The following is a 20059-nucleotide window of genomic DNA, read 5'->3' as shown; positions in this document are numbered from 1 at the left end:
TCACTCATATTTAGCAGAAAATTATTTAAAATATTCCATAAAGTTTAGTTCACAAAATATCACGAGCTTCTCCCCTCTCTTAGCAGCAAGCTGATTGGGAACCTGAGAAAAACCATTCCCCAGTGCCACTTGCCCAAGTCCTGAACACTTCTGAACTGCTTTTCTGATCGTCTCTGCCTTTTGCCTCGAGGAGGAGTTTGTCTTTGTGGGAAGTACGTTGTGCTGCTCCGTCCCCTGGCATTTGGCACTATCGGTTATCAAGCGTGCCCCTTCTGCCTTCGAGAGGGTTGTGAAGATGAATGAGAAATACCCTGAAGTGTTCAGGTTCTTTCCATCAAACTGAACTTCAAGGTCTACTACTGTTTCTGTGTCATCTCTCACTTCAAAGGTATCTGCCCTTTGGCTTTTAAGTTGAGCTGTTATTGTTGGGGCCCTTTTGGGTTGCCTGAGGCTATCAGATGTCCAAATAGCCATAACAACAGAAATAATATTTGCTTTCATGTGATAAACAGTTCCTGTTTGATTGCCTTAAAGATGTAAGACAGTTCAGGCTTGAGGTAAAAGAACTGTTCAGCCCGCTATTTCAGCTTGCGCTCAGCTCCCCGGATGCCTGTGCTTGTGACCTCTGGGCTTAGCAGTTCTCGTAGGTGTTGGAGTCGGATACAACCGGGGCAATTCTGGCACGAGGAAACAAACGTGCTTTCTGTCCAGATCAGGTATAACCATCACTGACGTTGTTCTGGTTGGGCTCTCATTTAAGACAGTAATGTTCCGGTGATGGTTTGCTAGCTAAACTTGTTGCTGTTGAAAATTATAACCGTTAAAAGGGGAAAGGGAGAGAATATAGCAAACGGAGGCCTCCTCTCCTTGCAGAACCCCGACTCCTTTTGTGCTCGCAGCGCTGTGCTGCAGGCTGCTCACGCTTGAGGAAAAAGAACTGTGCAAACCTCTCTCCTTTTTTCTCTGCTCCTTGGCCCCCCGCCCCAGTTTGCATTCAGCTCTGCAGATGCCTGTATTTGTGATCTCCAGGCTTGATTGCTCTTTTACCGTTACACAAGAGTGAACATGTACTGGAGTTTTGAATAGCTTAACTGCAGCAGTGCATCAGTTTAGCAACACAGATCTGTCTTATCCACTTACTCCATTGTTTTGTTTCATGTATCAAGTACTTCCCATTAAAATATGAAGCCAAATTCATGGTCTTTTTTTGTTGAAATGTAAAGCCCTGTGTGAGATTATGCCTGGCTGCTTGGAAAAATGCCATTCCCCCCATGGTCCTCTTTTCTCCTGGGAGCTGCTTTTGTCTAGGATGTATTGCTCCTGCCTGCAGGATATGCCGTGTTTCAAGGGTCCTGGACTGTTGCGTTTGCTCTCAGAAGAAAGCAGTGAGCGCTTTCTTCAATTGCTTTTGAATTTGGTAAAGTTCATCTCTGACTTGGCTTTTCTTTAGGAAAGTCTACCTTGTTCCTTACCTCATAAAGTAACTTATTGAAGCTATTTCTTTCTACTACTTCTTTCTATAAGAGAAGACAGTTTCTTTACTTTCGAGTGCTAAGAATACATTACAAAGAGTTGGAGCTATTAAATATGCAGACTAATATTTCTTAGTATAAGTAAAGATGCCAGCAAAGTCTAGCAGTTTGCACTGCTTTGGATCATTATAATGCAAAATTCTTCAGAAAAAGCTTTGCTTTCCTATATGATAACATGAGAAACCTCACTGTACAAAGCATCTTACAAATTCACTTTTCTAAATAAAAATATTTCAGTGGATTTAGTATAGGTCATACTGTTTACTTAAGAAAGAACAAAAACATACACATGTTGCCAGTCTCTCAGCTTTTCTGGTTGTGGAGTATTTCTAATTATAATGACACCTGGCTAATTCATGTTGGGTTTATTCATAAGTAATAATATTTGAAATATTTAACTGGTAAACAGAACTACAGTGTACTGTGTCTAAGCTTATTGAACTAAAGTTTTAAAGCCTAAATAATTCATATACCTAAAAACTTTGTTAACTTACAGTTGAGACTGCTCAAATTTCCTGTCAACACGTTTGTTAAAAATCAAGGAACTTGCCAGTTAGGGACATATTAATGGTTGGATCAACCTCACATGCCTTAGCTCAGCAACATCATTAAGTACTCAAGCGTCCTCAGGCTTCTTGTCACTCTGTCGTGCATCTGTTGGACTCCTCAATTTGTGTCACACACACAGCCTTAACTCCAACCTTGCCATTCGCAGGGAGCAGTAAAAAATCACGGCATCCTGACAGGAGGGTATCTGAGGAAGGTGTTATGGGCCTTGGGAGGGGCGGCCGGCTGGCAGGAGAGAGGTGTTCTAGAGGTTGGGGGGAGGTTTGGGTGGACCTGGAGCTTGCGTGAAGATTTGCTTGTAAGCTGCTTCTGCCTATGCACATTTCTTCCAAGAGCGTCTTCACTGAGTCACTCTGTATTGGCTTATAAAACAGTTTTTCACTATGATTTGCTTCACCTTTTTCTGTTCTGTACCGTTCTCTGAGACGAACTGGCTCCAAAAGGTAACACAAAGAGCAGGCAGCTCAGCCGAGGGCAGTTACGGAGGAGGGTGCTGACTGGATACCGTTATTTCAGGAACCATGATAAAAATGAGTCGTCTAGACAGGGGTGCAGCTGAAATTAGAGGTTCATAAAGCTAAAGCTTTTCAGTCTTGCTGAACATGAGCAAGCATTTCATAAGTATTAAATGAGTGCCTGAATTTTGAATTTCTTAAACTAAAATGTAGAAAGAAAAAAATGCCATTTATATCTATTTTAAATGTTTCAAAGAGTCTCAGAATTAAACAGAATACAAAAGTGAAAGCTGCCTATCTGGTAAAATAAGCAACATTCTTGTGTTTTTGTGTGGTAATTTGTTTTGCATGTTACTTTATAACTTGTTGGAATGCTCTGATCTGTTTTGCTTTGGTTGGGACTTAAGTGTGGAAGGAAGTAGTAGATAACTATTTAGTTGACATGTGTTAAAAGTAGCTTGGGGCTTCATTTACTTTGCTGTTTGGTGCCAGACTTTTGGCTTCCAAGCCTTTGCAGTAAAATTTACCATGGTTCCTCATTTAAAACAGCTGGAAACAAGGGAGCTGTTTTGTCACGGTGGGTAGCTTCTCTGCTCATCTGAAACCAGCTTGAGCATCTTCTGCGAAGAGGTTAGGAAATGATGGAGCTACATAAAGGCATTAGAGAGGAGAGAGATTAGCTATTTCCTTTCACTTTTTGGCACACAGATCTGTGCTAATGTGTCCCTAGGATATTTTGTTTATAGGAAACCACTAATATAAGTGATAACGTTTATTTTAAAAGAGGGATACACAAAAGTCAGATATTTCTGCTGGAAGCCCTTTTTATTACTAACTCTTCTCATGGCTCACTCATCTCCTGTTTTTCTCAGAAGGAAAGAAGCAGGTCACACAGCTTTGCTTGTTTGTTTAGGGACACACACAAGAAATAGGAGAGCTGATAACATGCATTATTGTCTGTCTTGCAGAGAATTACTCATTTGCTCATGTCACTTGTCATGCTTACCTACGCAGCAGCAATGTAGGCTCTGACCTTTGTTCTTGCAAATAAGGATGCAGCTATTAGTTAACAACTATAGTGCAATTAAGTCCCTCTATAATCTCACAAAAGCAATTTCAGTCAGTAAATGTACCTTTATGGTGTGAAAACTGAGTTGGCTGTGTGATTCCCTTTGCTTATTTTCTCTTAAAAAAATAAAAAATAAAATAAATTAAAAATAGTCACTGTTGTGAGAGCTCTCACTGTGAAGATTAGCCCCTCTTAATCTCTGATAAGTAGGTAAAACTGTGCAAAAAATTGCTCGTTATAGTATTTTGAGCTTAGTTCATCTGTATGGCTTTATTATTGCTGTACTACTTTATTCCCAATGAATATGAGACATCTTTGATTAAGAAATACTGTGCTGCCTGCTTTCTTCTAGTCACGTGATAAACGCTGTTTTCTTCCAGTGCAAATTTTAGTGCTGTCGAATTATTTACTAACCAGTGCTGCTATTTCAAAATGTAGTTAATAATTAACATGAAACCAGATCATTTTTGAAAGATGATTTTCTGATGACTTTTTAAAATCCTAGGAGATACTGAAAATACCATTATGATTCGTAAGGATTTGTTGGAAATAACAATATACTCTCAGGTGATCGGTCTCCGGTTTAAATTACCTGCTAGGTTTAAGATAAGCCAGTGATAGTAATGTTTTGGCTCACAAGAGTCAACTCAGATTTATTAATAATACCCACTCATAAATTCAGGGTAACACTGTGACTGTAATTTCAGATCCTGAAATAAGGTTTTGTATACAGTTGCACAGAATTAAAATGCTACACAGTTCCCTTAATTTCCATTGAGAATTAGGATCAAGATCAAGGGCTTTATGTAGGGCAGTTTATTTCCTTACATTCAGATGCAGGCAATTCTCAGTTCCTTGAAGAGATTCACACAACACTTAACCCTTGTTCACTTGTTTGGTCCTGTCTAGGTTAAAATCTTCCCTCGGTCCCTTAGGAGCATCTCCAAGCGTAATGGCCTACTTGTCCTGTGACAAGTTCGTTCTTAGACTTAAAGTATGCAAAAATAAAAATGTGGTGCATCTCCAGACTGGTGGTCGCCTATCAAGTGGAGGGCTGGCAAGACCGACGTGCGTAGGTTTGTTGCTGGGCCAGCACGCCGGCCCCCGGCCGCGGGGCGAGGAAGGTTTAGTTGAGGGTGAGGGGCGGCAGTGTGACTGGGGGAATGCTTGGAGCCCAGCCACGAGAGGGATTTCGACAGAAGTAATTCTGCCCTGTGCTGAGATGTGCTCTGATGCTTCCGCAGGGTCTTTGTCACCAGATAAGATTTTGGAAGAAGTTTACTTGCAACTTAAATTAAAAAAAAAAATTATTTGAGAGTTTAACATCTCTGAAATTAGGGAGAAAATGGTGAAATACTAGATGTCTGAAGGACATTTTGGATGTCTGATGCTCAGACTGTTACCAGTAAGCCACTTAGACTGAAGCAAGCTGATAAGTCTTTCATTAACTTGATGCCTGAATCTGTTGAAGAGTAAATAAATTTGCAGCCCACAAACTGAAGGGGGGAATACTTAACTCCCAGCAGGAATGAAAGTGCCTTTAATCTAAACAAGGAATGTGATTTTTAGTACCTTGTGTTCAAGGGCTGCATTCCAAGCTGAGGAGGCTCTGAGCTAATCACCAGCTCTGGTTCCCTGGCACGTCGCGGAGGCTTCCTGGGAAAACACTGGATGAGTGGGTCTCTGAGAGCATTCACATCCGTGCCAGGCTATAGGCAAGGTCTCTCATGGGGCCCTGCGTTTTGATTTATATGAAGATCTCTGATTTCATGGCGTATGGTGGGCATATCTTCCACCTTCTTATTTTTAGCAAAGCGTTTCCTATGTAACCTTTTACATTTTTGTTTGGTCTTTATCCTTTCAAACGGATTGCGGGAGAGATTTTTCAACACCTCTTGACTACACCATATTTTTCAAGAAATTAATTCTCGTCTTGTCTCTTGACAGCACCATATCCATCACTAGCCAGTCTGTATGACACCATTAGATACAAGCAGGAGGTTTTAGCTATAGCAGTAGTATCTAAAAGGGATCGTATGGTTGAAACACAGGACGCGTTGAGGAGTTTTATATCCATGTTCTTTAATTGCCCGTGCCAGTTCAACGTTGAACCTCTGGCAAGGGCAAGCAGTGCAGTATGTGCACCTCAGACATCTGGAGAAGAAAGCCTCTCAGTTCCTATGTATGTGCCTGTTTATTTCATAGAGAGATAGCTGTGTTGGTGTTTAAGTAGATAACCAGGCTACTCCTTGACATTCTTCTGCTTAACACATTCGGCTAATAATGTTTCCCCAACACCTTTTTTTGCCTGTTTATGCCATAGGCCACTGTACTGTGCAGACATGGCTACGCATACTATATAGTATAGGAAGTGATTCAACTGTTTTACAAAGGTTTAGTCAAAGCTAAAATATTTGCCTAAGTGAGGACCATCTGTCTTGTGTTCTCGGCCCTCCTTGCATTCTTCAGACTGCAGCATTACTTGCTCGCACATGTTCACGTTCTTTCTAATTGTTCTCTCTCTAGTCCTGCACTGAAAGTGTTCTAATACTCGTTAGATTATGTATATACAAGCTTAGGTGGCTGTGTATTAGGAAGCCCTGGCGTTAAGCACAGTCATCCATTGTTCAGTAAACACAATTACCTTGCCCCATCTTTCATCTCTTCTCTAATGAATCCATGCTAATTGATTACTCAGCGCTGTTGCTTCACTATGATAATCCCATATGAGGAAAAGTAGTAACATAACTAGCAATTACTACCATATGTCGTACGCTGAGGAAAGCATAATGTAGCGTACCCTAAGTGGCAGTCCCCGGTCAGGAGGAACTGAGCGAGGCCTGGGCCGGGCCCCGCGGTCCAAGCCACAGAGCGCCTTTGTCTGCGGGGGAAGGCGGCGCACGGATTAGGACTGCAGGTAGTCCTTAGGCACCGGTATGATCCGTCTGGTTCCAGTACAGGGAGTATCAGGCTATAACCTATTAGTGGTGTGTTATAAAAAGGCATGCCTGAGAAAATGTGGGCAATGAGATCAGCTCCATGTTTTTTCCAAGTTTCATCTGTTTGGCTTATTGATGAACTACTGTCTTCTCAACTTTAAATATGTTGATGAAAGTGACTTCTAGAGCAAGAGAAAGGTATCCTACACTACATATTTTACGAATGTTACTTTTTAATTTCCAAACCAGCGAGTGCAGTTTTGTCATCTTAGACAAAGCTTAACTTTGCCCCTCTTAGGCTGTAAGCGGTACTTAGGTGTGCTGGTGGAAGAGAACAATTTTTTTTTCCTTGCCGTTCCGGAATCAGCCAAAGCATGTGTTTGTGTTGACCAGCCTAGTTTGTGCCAGACATCACATTATACGCTCCCTTCAGAAAGGAAGTTAGGAGCAAAATAACAAATATTCTCTAGTTATGTTGCTTTTTTAAATCTCGAAACCTGGTTTAGTTTTTGAAGTTTGGAAAGCGTTGTTATCCAATCCCGCTGTCCCTGCTGGTGGAGATGGACTTTTGTTTGATGCTGTTTGCACTGCCTTCCTTTCCCCTCATTTCTGTTCTCTGAATATCAGAGCTGGTAATGGGAGCATCACTGAAAGAGACTCTCCCATATATCCACAATTCTCATTTGGACTGAAAAAGACAGCTAAATTCGATAATGGATTTATTGCAAGTAATAAAGATGCCATGCTGACGTGTCATTTGTACCTTCAGCTTTTAGATCATACGCATTCTTTAACAGCCTTTCAGATAATATTGAATGTGCATTGGTGCTGTTAAAGCAAAAAGTTTTAATTTGTATTGCAAATACATTTGTAAAGTTTTTTTTCCTGTGATATGTATTTGTTCTTGCTTTTTCAAGTATACATAATCAGTAGTTTTACGTGGTATGACTAAAATTTGTATTATATTTTGGGGGGGGGAAATGGTGAAGTGCAATGTTATATAAAATTGCCGAGATAAGATTTTAGATGTTCACTGAGTAAAGCTGTGTGGAAATAATCCTGTAGTACAGTGCTTTCAGAGATTTTCATTTACTTTTTGAAGGGAATGCAGCCCATTTCTCTTTGCACAAACGAGCAAGGAGCAAAAATACAGACTTGTAACTTGCAAATCTCATAGAAGAAGTTCTGTCAATTCTGGATTTTGGGAGGCTAGAAGTAGCGAGTCAGGCTAGAGAAGATAATGCTGGTGTTCTCTTGGTCTGGGATAATTTGGTGGGTTTTCTGGCAGAAATGTATATGAAAATCATTCCTATTTTTGCGGTGTTAACTGCCCCATGGCAGCTTCCAGCCAGCTTAGAAAAGGGAGTAGTGTGCATTTATAGCACTAATGATAGCGCAGTCTTTAAATGATGCTTGTTGCCATGGGAATGTTCTGAAATAATTTGTATAGTAACTCAAATGTCCAAAGGTCGTGCACTTTCTTTGAACACAGACTCTGTCTCCAAGTCAGCGATACAGAAGGAATGACAAGTTTTAACTTAGAAACACCTAGTTGTTTGCTGCCTTGCATTCCTGATAGCACTGCTAAATGTTCCTTGTAAATAAAATGCCATAGATTTCCACGCAGTAAATGTAGTTACTTTCCTTTACATCTAGTTAAAACACTAAAAGATGAATAAAGTATTAATATTTGAACGGTACACTTGGAGGATCTTAGGGTGTATCTACACAGTCTCTAACAAGAAGGCACAAGAGTCCCCGTGCTTCTGTCAGCCAGAATCTTTTAAATGCTCGCGGCATGGATAAGTCCGAGTTAACAGTCTTGCAGAGGCACGAGTAACGGCTGAGGCGCCCTGACCTGCTCAAGCTGCTCTACAGCTTCCAGTTAGTGTGGAGCGAAGGCAGAGGGCTCATGTGTCTTCAGAAGACCATGGAGGCACACTTGGAAATGGAGTGGGGCTATTGAGGTCTGTAAGGCTCTCTGCGTTTCTTACGTTGGGTCCTCCGTTTTGCTAGGTCTTGACGTAATTAGTACAATGTCTGAATACTGATTTTTGAATGGAGGTACCTAATTTTGCTGCTACTTTTCCTTTTAATACGCTTTCTATAGAAAAAAAATACGTTGAGCTTAGCTCTTTATACAGGTACCGGTAAACCGATTTTAATCTGGTATTGGACAGACTCTCTTTTAATAGTAGAAGACAGAGGTTCGCTTCCTAAGAATCCCTCGACCCTCTGGAATCCACACGTGGTTTTCATCGCGCAAACCCCTACAGCAGCCTTCAATAGCGTGCAGATGCTTGAATGTCTACCTGAGCTAAGGCAGGCAATTAATATCAGCATAATAGATGGGAGAGGGCTAATAAATGCATCACTTGTTTTAAAGGTGCGGTTGGTCACATGACTGGCCAGTTACTCCATCCTCCCGGGAGTTATTCCAATGCTGCCAGCCCGTACGTGTTGCAAACGTCTACCGTATTACTTACGCTTTCAGTAGGGTTTTCTCTCCTGAAAAATTTCTTTTTACTTCAAGAATCGGTTATCCACCAGTAGGGGCGCTAAATCCAAATATTTATCAATGCACTCGTAATGCTTTCAAAGGCAGCTTTATACTGCTGCTTTGGAAAAGACATTGTGCACACCTCGCCTGGAAATTCTTAACATGTTGGGCTTAAGTCCAGTGTTTTATGTGCAGAAAAGCTACTTCTGGAGACTTTTAACTGTGGCAACGTCCACTTTTCTTTTCCTGTGAGCCCTTCATAAAGGGAAGTTCTTACAGTTGCGCTCCAGCTGCACCTCTTCCTTCCCTTCGCCCATGCGAAACAACTGCCAAAAAAGGTGTGAACTCCACTACTGCTACAGCTAGTGGAAATTTTCCTTTTGCTCAGTGTGAGGGGAATTTGATTTGAGGGCTCTTGAAGCTTTTATATGCAGTTTCAAGGTACACCAGAATTATATGTAACAATTTTGATTTTAAGGCTTAAAATGATCCATGCTGCACTCAAATTGAGACCTTACTCTTTGTCACTTTGAAAACTAGAGTATTGCTATTTCCATGCAATTTCAGATTTTGTGTCAGTCTCTGCAAAGATCTCTAGCAGCTCAGACCTGATCAAGTTATCACAGCGTAGTACGTTGCTGTGTGCTGGCTAGGATGTGTTTTCTGTGTGTGCTATATGCCAGGTAACTGGACTGACAGCATAACTCTCACTGTACACTAAGTTGAATGAAATCCTGGAATTTGCCATGGGTTAGGAGTGCTCACGCGGATAATTGCTGTGGGCTCAGTGAAGGCACTATTGTAGCCCCTGCGTAATGTGATGGTATGTGTGTCCTACACTTCTGTGTAGTATCGTGTTCAAAAGCATCCCCGGCAGCACCACTCTGGTCTTCCATACGTAAACAAGAAGGCTCATCAGCTAGATTTTTGACTAGATGAGACTGGACCTAACTTGGGAGTAGGTAAAGCAGAAGGGTTTAGGGAGAACATTTTGAAGGTTGATATTGCCAGGCTGTATTTTACTTTGCTGAACTAGAGGTTAAGCAGTGCTGTAAGAGAGCCTTTTGGCGTGAGGTGCTGACCACTGCCCTCGGGCATAGGCAGTCGTCTTGGAAATGGCCACGTGTGCCTAAGAGGTAACTGTCCCACCTTGCCTGCTGATAGTTAGCGTGTCAGTTGAACTGTGCGTGTGGTACAGATGCTCCCAATCTGCTGCAGTGCAAAGTCGCACAGAGTAGTTTGACCAGCCGGGGAAGACGGTTTAAGCCAGCTTGATTTTTGCACTGAAGAAGGCTAGGGATGTCTGTGTAATCCACTAATGCACTTCTGCTGTGATGATAACCCTCAGCAGAGAGCTGGTAGCAAATAATTTGGGGGAATAATTTCTTAATCTACTCCAGACTGATTCCCAAGAGTGTGTCTATTTATGCCCTTGGCTTAAAATATCTTGTTAAGTGCCAAGAGCAGCACACTACAACGTTTGAGAAGCCACTGGTAGTTGAAAGGGGAAAATGTTGCTGTTACAGTTCCTGAAACTGTCATATAATTGCCAAAAGCCATACTGTATTATGGCTTTTCTTTGTGCTGTGCTAATTAAACATGAATCCCCTTGCATATTGTGTCAGAAGTATTTGAAGATGTGCAGCCATTCTTATTGTGAAAAGTAACCTTTAACAGTCCAGTAGAATACATTTCAATTGACAACACTGAAAGAAGCTGTATGATTCTTATTTTCATATGTTGCCTGCCTGAAAATCATCTTTAGCAAGTGATTAATTGCGTTTGTAGATACTGCACAATTGCATCAATTATCTATTTCAAATGAATTTCCTTCTGAATAGTCAAGAGGATGATGTAGTTTAATCAGTAAGTGAAATGGAAGGTCTTGTAAGCTGTTTAAAAATACTTATCACGTTTTTTGGAGGCAGAGCGATTTAAATCAAGCAGACCGCTGAAAAAGTAAGAAATATGCAGTAACAAATACTGTAATTTTTTTTTTTGCCATTTGGTTTAGCAGCATTTTATTGGATGGCTTTGCATTGATTTTGCATTGATGTTGTGGGGATGTTAGATGGTCAAGAATTTTTCAATTTAAATAAATTAATTGTGGTTATAAATACACTGGTTTAAGTATGACAGGTTGCACATCTGATGGTCAACATCTCCTTCAGACAGGCTCTGTGATGCCCTCTAAGAGCCTGCTGAGAAACATGCTTGATTTTCTGTTACTGGTTGGTTTTGAAAGGATCCATTTTGTATTTCATTACGCTAATTTAGAAGAAAAAAAGAAGTGATATGTTAAATAAATCCAGAGATTCTTTGGGACATTATACATGCTTTTGCAATACTAAACCATTCTGCTTGTAAATATATTTCAGGAAGCTTTTTCGGTTATGTGAAGTTGTGTGGGCAGAAAGATTGTCTGATATTAGCTTGATAGTGAAGGAGCTAAGCAGATGAAATGCAGATACTGACACCAAGATGCTTTTCATTTGTAGGACTTGAATGGTTTTGAGCTTTGTATAACCCACAAGTAGTTGGTATTTTACGATTCGTAATTTTAACCTATTCAGAGCTTCTGATTTTAATTTGTTTCCGCAGTTGCAACATCTTGTTTTCGGAAAGGTGTCTTAAGAACAGGTTTCTGCCCACTGATAATTTTTGTTAGGTATTTCACTTGTGAAAGTGTTCTTTGGCTGTGAGATATCTCTATACATTTATCTTAACTTTATTAAGTGAACTGTTTGCTTAATGTACGGTTTGGGGACCACAGCTTTGATTAGGCCCACTGCGGATTTAAGGCCAAGTAGGGGAATTTTGATACTGACTTGAATTCCAAACATTTTAAAGCCTTGTGGGTTGCTGCATTCTTCTGCCGGTAACGTTAAGGTTGCGGGAGTGTGATAGCGAAGGGCGCTGACTAATGTGGTTGAACAACGTTTCTTCGCTGTTTTAGAAACCCGTGAATGTACATTTGGCTTTATGCTTTGATGACAGAAACTTCTGTTTTGCTCCAACAGCACAAAGTGCAACATTGGGAAGCCCTTCTGAAGCACAGTGACATAAACCCTACCGACCTAAGGTTGTCCCACGTTAACCCGTGCTTGGTTATATTCTTCCTGAATGGAAAAGGACATTTATGTGCATCTCTTGTTGTATGGTTTGGGGCTGGTCTTCCATATGCGGTGTCAGTTGTTGCTTTTGTTGCTGTAACTGAAGGTAAATGCCTTCAGTTTGTAGCACCTACTAATTGGTTTGGGAATATTTATGAAAGTGCTGATTTTTAAGGCTAAAAATAGCGCTAAAGCTTTTGAAACTCATTCTGGCTGTCAGCAATGCTCCCGTGATCCTGCAAGTGTTGCTTAAAAGGTTTGGATTTTAAATACGGTAATTAAAATTGTCTGTTGTGAGAGCACCAGAGGAGAGGCTCCCTGGGAGCGGCAGGGGCGCCCGCCGGGCAGCCGCGGGCCTCCTCGTGCGGGAGCGGGCGCTGGGCGGGGGGCTGCGGGCGCTGGGCGGGGGGCTCCGGCCGCCCCGCGCTCTCCTGGCAGAGGCCTGGGCCTTGGCCGCCGGAGGAGAGCGAGCCGTGGCCCTGCGCCACGGCCTGGTGCCCCAGGGCTTGCCTGGCTTCCCTTTGCTTTCAAAGGCTGATGTCCCCCAGAAATACAGCACTATATATATATATATATATATATATATATATATATATATATGTACTTGAACTTCAGGCACACTTTTTCACTTTTAACTTGGTCCTTAAATTAAAGTTTCAGATGAAGACTTTTTCCCTTGCAATGTACCAGGCTTTGAGTAGATACCATGTGTATTTCTAAGTAATAAATCTTATTTTTCCTTCAAATTTACAGTTAGTGTTTGCCCTTTTTATACTCTAAGTCTGGACTCGAGATTTTCTGCAGTTTTTTCCACAGAATTTCTCTTTCTCTAAACTTCTCATCTACTTCTGAGATTTGTCTCAGTTTAGTTCTTGTTTAATAAGAATTTCTTTTTTTGAGAAACTTCCATAAATGTGTGTCAAGAGGCTTAAAGTAGGTCTTTAAAAAAACAAACAAACAAACAAAAAACCAAAAAAACCCCACAGCTTTTCTAGAAGTGGTACCTCTGCAATTTTATACTACCTGCAAACTCCCTTCTTGCCTTCAGAATAGTGTTCCGAGGCTGCCGGGGGGAATTGAGGGGATTAAAGGCCCTTTAATAACCTGAGTACTTCTAATGCTCTGTCCTGTGGTGAGAAGGTACAGCCTGCTCTTGGGTGAAAATGCAAAATAGCGCTGCAGGTAGAACCGCCTCGGCGAAAGCTATTTTTGAACGGAAAGATGATGCAAAACTGCAGCGTAACTGGAGAAAGCAGATCTGTTGTGGACTTTGTCAGATGTGAAAATGCACTACTTCTGTGTTGCAGTGATAGGAAGAAAACAAAGCGCGGGGCTGGCAGAGTGCCGGGCGGCTCAGGGGCCTGGCTGCCGGCGAAGTCGCCTGTGGGGTTAGCGGTCGGGGTTACACAGGTCCTCGCAAACCAGAGCAATTGCCCTGACTGCTGGAAGCCGGGTCTCTGTCTCGCTCCCTCTCTCTAGCCAGAAGCAAATACTTCTCTCCCTGGCCAGAAGTGCCACTCCCAGGCTTTTGAGGCTGATAAGTTCCAACAAGTGTTGTGTTTTTATGAACTGAGCGTTTTCAAAAAAGAAAGGGAGAATTTCTCCTAATCCCTAACCGAAATAAGTTCCGTGACTGATTCCAACCTATTTGGTGTTGGGCCTAATCTACTGCCGTGCTGACTGCTGAATTGGGAAGACTATGTATGCTCGCAGAGGAGAAAATGTTGATGGTACGTACTGTGGTGGTCTTTGACTGTTAGGCATACACATTTACCTAATTTGAGAGCTGTCACATAAAGAATATGAGAATTTTTCAAGCATTTGGGTTAAAGTTGTTTGTAGAGGTCTGTTACTCTGATAGGTTCCCTTTTTTCTGTTTCAGTCCTAACATGAAGGATATGCTTTTTGCAACACTAAAAAACTGTTTAATTCCAATTATCTCTATGAAAATAAGCTAAAAAATTACCACTTTTTTTGGATGCATATGATTTCTTGACTTTTATTCTTACCATACCATTTAGTATTTTATTCATATTTCCCAAATGAAAACTGCAAATCTGTTGTATTACACTGTCAGTTGAACCTGAGTCACGTTTGGGGAGTTGGAGTGTCATTAATTCTTCTACTACTGAAAAACTGACACTGAGTCTTTCAAGTATTTCCAAGAGACTGGGAATTTTGTGTGTACTGGATTGTTGCCTTCTCCTTGTGTCCTCCTTTTTACATCGTTGGCTTGCTACCATTCTCGTAGTTGGGCGGGAGTTTACTGCACTAGTACTGCAATGCCGAGGTGCGGAAGGAATTAGTGTGCGCCCCTTCGTAGTGACTGTTACTGTACTGGCGCGCTCTGCCACTTTCAGAGAGCTAGATTGTAATTTCAGTATTATAATTCACGTCTCCTCGATCAGTTAAATTTATATATCTGGCTGTATGTTAACTAGTTTTAGCATGTGATAATCCGTGATACGAGTGAGCACTACGTGTCTTTAAATCAAAAGACAGCCGAAAGAGGCGGTGATGTGCAGGATGGGGGCTGCAGCCCTGAGCTCCCCTCCACGGGGTTTCCCAGGTCTGTAGTGGATAACTTCTGTTTAGGAGCTTTTACACTTGAATACCTCACTGAGTGAAAATATAAGCGGTAGCTGAAGTAATGGACTCCAAATCCCATCCTCTAATTCCTCGCTGAAGTTTTATCTAATGGAACAATAGAAACGTCGGACCGTCGCGAGGCCGGGCTGTTATCTGGCACAGGAGTGAACACGCCTTGAAACATTCCTGACTGTTTTTCTAACCTGTTTTGGAAGACCTGCACCGACGGTCTAATACCCCTAATATCCAACTTAAATGCCTAATACCCATCATAACCCTATTATCCAGGTTCAATCTGTGTTGTAAACGAAGGCGTTTCTTGCTTGTCTTATTTCTTGCTTGTTGTCTTGTTATGGAGCAGAAAAGAGAGTAATTGATTGCCATTTTTCGTAAGGGCCTTTTACTTACATGAGAGTGTAACTGTGCCCTTACCAGCATTGTCCTGCGTGACTAAACAAATTGGATTCCAAGTATGAAATTAGACTTTTTGATCAAAAATGGTCCCTCGTGGCTTCAAGCCTGTGAATCTGTGTCAACAGAAACATGAGATGAAATCACATTCTGATATCTGCATTTATGTCATTACTGTCAAATCTGTTTCCCAAGGAAATGCGGGCCAAGGAGGACTATGGAAGTAGCCTCACTAAAGCAAGAACATCAGTAATGCAAAAACTCTGAAACAGAAATAATATAGTATATGCAGAGCTTTGTAGGGTGCAAGGGAAGCTTAAGACAGCCAAGCAACGCTGTGGCATGAGTAGCAAGTTCAGTGCCATGCACTGAGCAGCCTTATGTTGCAGCCAGTGTTTGGAGGAGAAGAAAGCCTAGGTGATCTGCAACCCCAAAATCTGCCTCTGGCTTGGCTGTATTTTTAGCCTTCCAAAAAGGAGAGGCTTTTCACCACCAATGTTTTCATTAATTAATTTCATTAACCTTCATTTCAGTAATGAAGGTTAGCTGTTGCAAGGAGGGAATAATTGTTAATGAGGTTTGTCTGCTTCTGGTATCTATTGGTACCAAGGCTCCATCTTTTCGTAAGATGAAGCCATCACATAAAGATGGGGTGCCAGATTTCTATTGCTAACTCGTTGTTTGAGGCTGGGTTCCTAATTTGTAAGGTTAATGTGGTACATACGTGGTATAACAAGAGTTGCTCTTTGACATGTGTTTCTACTGTCAAAAGTGATTGGAAGAAATGGCACTTACTCCATACACTTTTTTTGAGATAGTTCTTCCATTAGTGACAGAAATTAGCTTTCAGTGAGCTGTATTGGCTATGTAGTAGAAGCCAACTCTGGCTTATGTTCCAGTTAACGTGCGAAGAGATTTGTTGCCACTGTTATAGGTTCAGAAGCTCATAGGTGGTGTGTGAACCACAAGGGAATCCAGCTTGACATGCAGTCCATCGGTTTGCTTGCAAGGCTGAAGATGATTCCTTTTTTAAAAAAGAAACAAAAAAAATCCAGAAAACTGTCTTGCTGCTTATAAACTGAAAATAAGTTCTACAAATATTTGAGGGACTGAAAATGCCAAAACTCTTAAAGCCATCTCTCTGGGTAGAGCCAGCTTTTCAGAGAAATGTGAAGTTTTAATGCACAGTTTCTCGTAGAGTTTAAAGTTCTTACTGAGAATGAAATTACCTGTCTAGCTGGCATTGTTCTTTGTAATTAATTTATAATATTTCTACTGTTTGTCTTAGGACAGCTTAATATGGTAAGAATGTACGCTGGAAAACTGACACTGCAACAAAAAAAAAATTAATTATTAACTTGAGGCTTTATCTATGTAAGATCAAGCTCTGAATTGAATTCTCTTAGTGTGTTGACAGCTGAAGATTTATGTCTTCCAGCTATATTCCTGTTGCAGAGTTGGCAGAAGTGACCTCTCCAGAGAAGGTCTTTGTTACAGATTTTACTCTGTTTACATTATTGTCGTGAGAGTCACAATGAAGTACAATACATTAAAGCTAATATATCACCTGCTGACAGTGGTCTTATCTCATTGGTACCTCTTCCCCTCTCCCCGTATGGAAAAAATGCAAACATAAAGAATCTAGGGATCAGGAAAAGAAAGTTAAATAATAGTTTTGGAGAGCTTTAGTATTAACGTCAGGTCCCTGTGTGCACTGTATTTTAGCGCCTGGTCAAATGGTTACATAACTTCACTTTCTGATAAGTCACTGTGAAAATATGTCTTCACCAGAGAGCTGCTGCTCGGGGGTGGAAAGAATGGAAGAAGTTACTGGGTTTTATCTGGGACTAGGGAATCTGTCGTAGGCACGAGGGTGCCTCAGGAGGGGGAGGAGGTGAGGTGGGCAGGCGAGGAGGCAGTGCCTGTAGCTGCTGCACCTCTGTGGAGCTCGTGACCTGAGGCCCCAGCTGAAAGTCTTCCCTACCCTTCAGGCTTTTGGCGGTGCTCCACAGCCCTTCCAGGCTGCCTGCCCCTTTCCACACTGGCTGTTTTGCTGGGAAACAAGCCGTCCGGAGCAGCTTTCTGAGAAGGGGAGCCCTGGCCTGCAGTGGCCTGCCCTCTTTGTCTAGGATGGGCCTGCGGCTGGTTTCATCCCTCCCTTTGCCTTTTCGCCATGGACTGAGAGATTCTGAACATCCCATCAGGCCGTGTAAAGGTAGAGGGAGAAGGGAGAAAGGCAGCTCATAATACATGGCCTCAATACAAAATGTCATCCCCCCCAGCCCCCCAACAAGTGTTGGTAATGGCCTTCAAGCATACCTAAATCAGACCATCACAGGAAGCATGGTGGGACTGTCAGGAGGAGAGCGACTGTAGATATCCTTCTGTTTCCGTGAATGTCACGCCATGTACTCTCCATGCAGGACAGACCTTTCGGTCTCTATCAGTGTTACTTGCGACTTGTTTTCCCTCTCAAGTAGTGACTCAAAAATTTAATACAGCCATTGTTTTAAATGCACAAATACATAATTAGTTTCAGAATGTGTACTTTGAAATCTCAACAGGGTACTTCACAGCTGTCCTTTGAGGATGGGGAGATGACCCTCCCTGGACCCCCAGAGCTGCTGGCGTCGCAGAGGGCCCGGCTCGCTGTCAGGTAGGAGCACCTTCTGTTCTGCGCTGATTCCAGCAGGCTTTATCAACATGCAAGGCAAGGCTGGCTTCTCATTGCAGCTGCACCTGTGAATCTGCATTGTGCTCATCATCATCATGATCTCTTCCTCCTCGTCCCTTTTCCCATCCTAAAAATGCACTCAGTTCACATGCTGAAGAATTTATTTGCACACGATAGTCTTTTACCCTGGTTGATGAATATGAATGATTTTGACTTGTGCTGTTTGTAGTATATGGAGATGCTGCTAATATACACTATTGTATATTTTGGTCTTTCTTGTGTTCCAATTAATCTTGCAAAATTGTTCAATGTCTAAGGTAGAGGATGTTCTTATATCTCAATAAATAACCAAACTGCTCAACCATATGATCCTAAACCAACCTTTTTTGGCTAAAATGTCACCTCCAATTTTGAAAGGTAAGGTTGTTTCTTCACTGTATTCTATAGCAGATCTTAATTCTAAGTGTATGCACTGTGAAAGTTATAACCAATATTTCCAATATTTCCCTGTGTATTGCTTCACTAGGGAAGTTAGATTGAATGCATCCTTTTCCCCTCCTCATTTACACCAGACCAGTGATGGCCAGTGTTATTATAACTGGAGGTGGCAGTGGTTGCATTGGCAGATTGGGAATCACCTTTTATTTTGTCTGGTCCAAATTTTGAGTGAAAGTTAAACTGTATGATCTGAGTTTGAAAGAAATTGATGGCTGCACTGCTGAAACAAAAGGAAAATGTGTGCTTTCAACAGATCTAATATTCAGCTTTGGGGTTCATTGTTCCCAGAAATGATGAGGAAAATTGTGATGGGCTGAACTGAAACAAAATTAGCTTTGCAGTTTATATTCATTAAACCACAATTACAAGACAGGTTGCAGTATAGCATCACAAAGCGGGGCAGTAAGATCCTCAGTGGAAGTAATAGAGGATTTGATCTGGCAAGTTTAGATTAGCGATTAGTTAGTGATTCCATGTGGCTACTTTTCTCCTGTCCCACTATGAACCTAAATTTCGGTCTTGCACCGGCATCGCCTTTTAGAGTAGGCAAAGGAATTTAATTCTTTGATGTCCATTAGGTTGTGTTTGTTGCAGGACTGTAGTAGTATTATAACAGCACACTGTATAATGAAGGTAAAAAGTGTTATATGGGAAACTTAGGCATGACAACAAAGATGATGTAATCGGATTAATTTCACTCTCAATTTTGGTGAAGGCAATTAATAATTTGCTATAATTCTGCAATTTATTATAGCCATTTGTTAAAACAGTATAAATAAAAACGATGCAATACATAACACTGCATATCTTAGAGCACTTATCCCCACAAACCTCTGCACAAACCAGAAATGTTAGTATTCCCATTTTACCTAAAAGGGGTCTAGGGAAGAGGCATGAAATTATATGCCCAAAGTCTGTCAGGGAAGTCAGAGCAGGGACTTTAACTTTGGTCTTCACATGGCCCATGCCATGGTTTTGATAGAAATATCACCTTTCCTTTTTGAGCACATCAAAAATCACTCTCTCCCATGCAAGATGGTTAATTTCTTAGTCTGTCTTCTATGTCATCATCCCATATCTTTTTCATTTCTTCAGAGAGAACTCATCCATCTGATTGTTTGCATTCCTTCTCCCTCTTGGAGCCCTCCTTATCACCTGCTTTGTATGCCATTTTCTAGTTTCTTCTCATGTGCCTGCTGAAACCGATGTGTGTTTTTAGAATGGTATCGTCATGAAAAAGAATTGGAGTGCTCTTCCAGCTCTCTCTGCACCTGCTGGGTCTCTAAGCTACGCACTAACTGATTAGTGTTCATCACGCAGGTATTGAACCTAGGCAGCTTAGTTGCTAATGTTTTTTTTCTTTCTCTTTATGGAATGTAGCTAAAGACTTCTACAGCTTATTTCACCTGAGGTAATTATTATGCATGACCAAATATATGCATTCATTTGTTCCTTTAATGTCTTTTGATCTGTCAATTTGTTAATGGGATTAATCAAGCTCTGCTCATGCTATGCTCCTATTTATTGTTGTCTTTATGTTTTTACTCGTGTGTTTTAGATCATCTGAGTCCTCTTATGACCTATGCTGCTGTTTTTCTGAGAGCATATTGTTGCTTATAAAATTATCCAAGTTGTTGTTTACACTTGGGAGTCTTCAGAAGGAGCTTGCAATGTTCCTTGCTTTAATCTCTGTATCCTGATTCTGGTGGTGT

At 41.4% G+C, this 20059-nt stretch overlaps 1 protein-coding gene across 7 annotated transcripts in view; it reads left to right on the top strand.

Moving 5' to 3' along the window:
- The window catches only part of PARD3B (par-3 family cell polarity regulator beta), a 432959-nt gene that overhangs the window by 174507 nt on the left and 238393 nt on the right, over nucleotides 1-20059 (top strand). For all 7 annotated transcript variants that reach the window (XM_064515264.1, XM_064515263.1, XM_064515262.1 and 4 more), the window contains one exon: nucleotides 17740-17831. In XM_064515264.1, the coding sequence (XP_064371334.1) occupies nucleotides 17740-17831 (92 nt within the window). The remainder of the gene's footprint in view (nucleotides 1-17739; nucleotides 17832-20059) is intronic.

The sequence above is a fragment of the Dromaius novaehollandiae genome, chromosome 7 (assembly GCF_036370855.1).
Source record: "Dromaius novaehollandiae isolate bDroNov1 chromosome 7, bDroNov1.hap1, whole genome shotgun sequence".
NCBI classification, from domain to species: domain Eukaryota; kingdom Metazoa; phylum Chordata; class Aves; order Casuariiformes; family Dromaiidae; genus Dromaius; species Dromaius novaehollandiae.
Note: the sequence above shows the minus strand (reverse complement) of the source record. Positions and strands in the feature narration are given on the sequence as shown.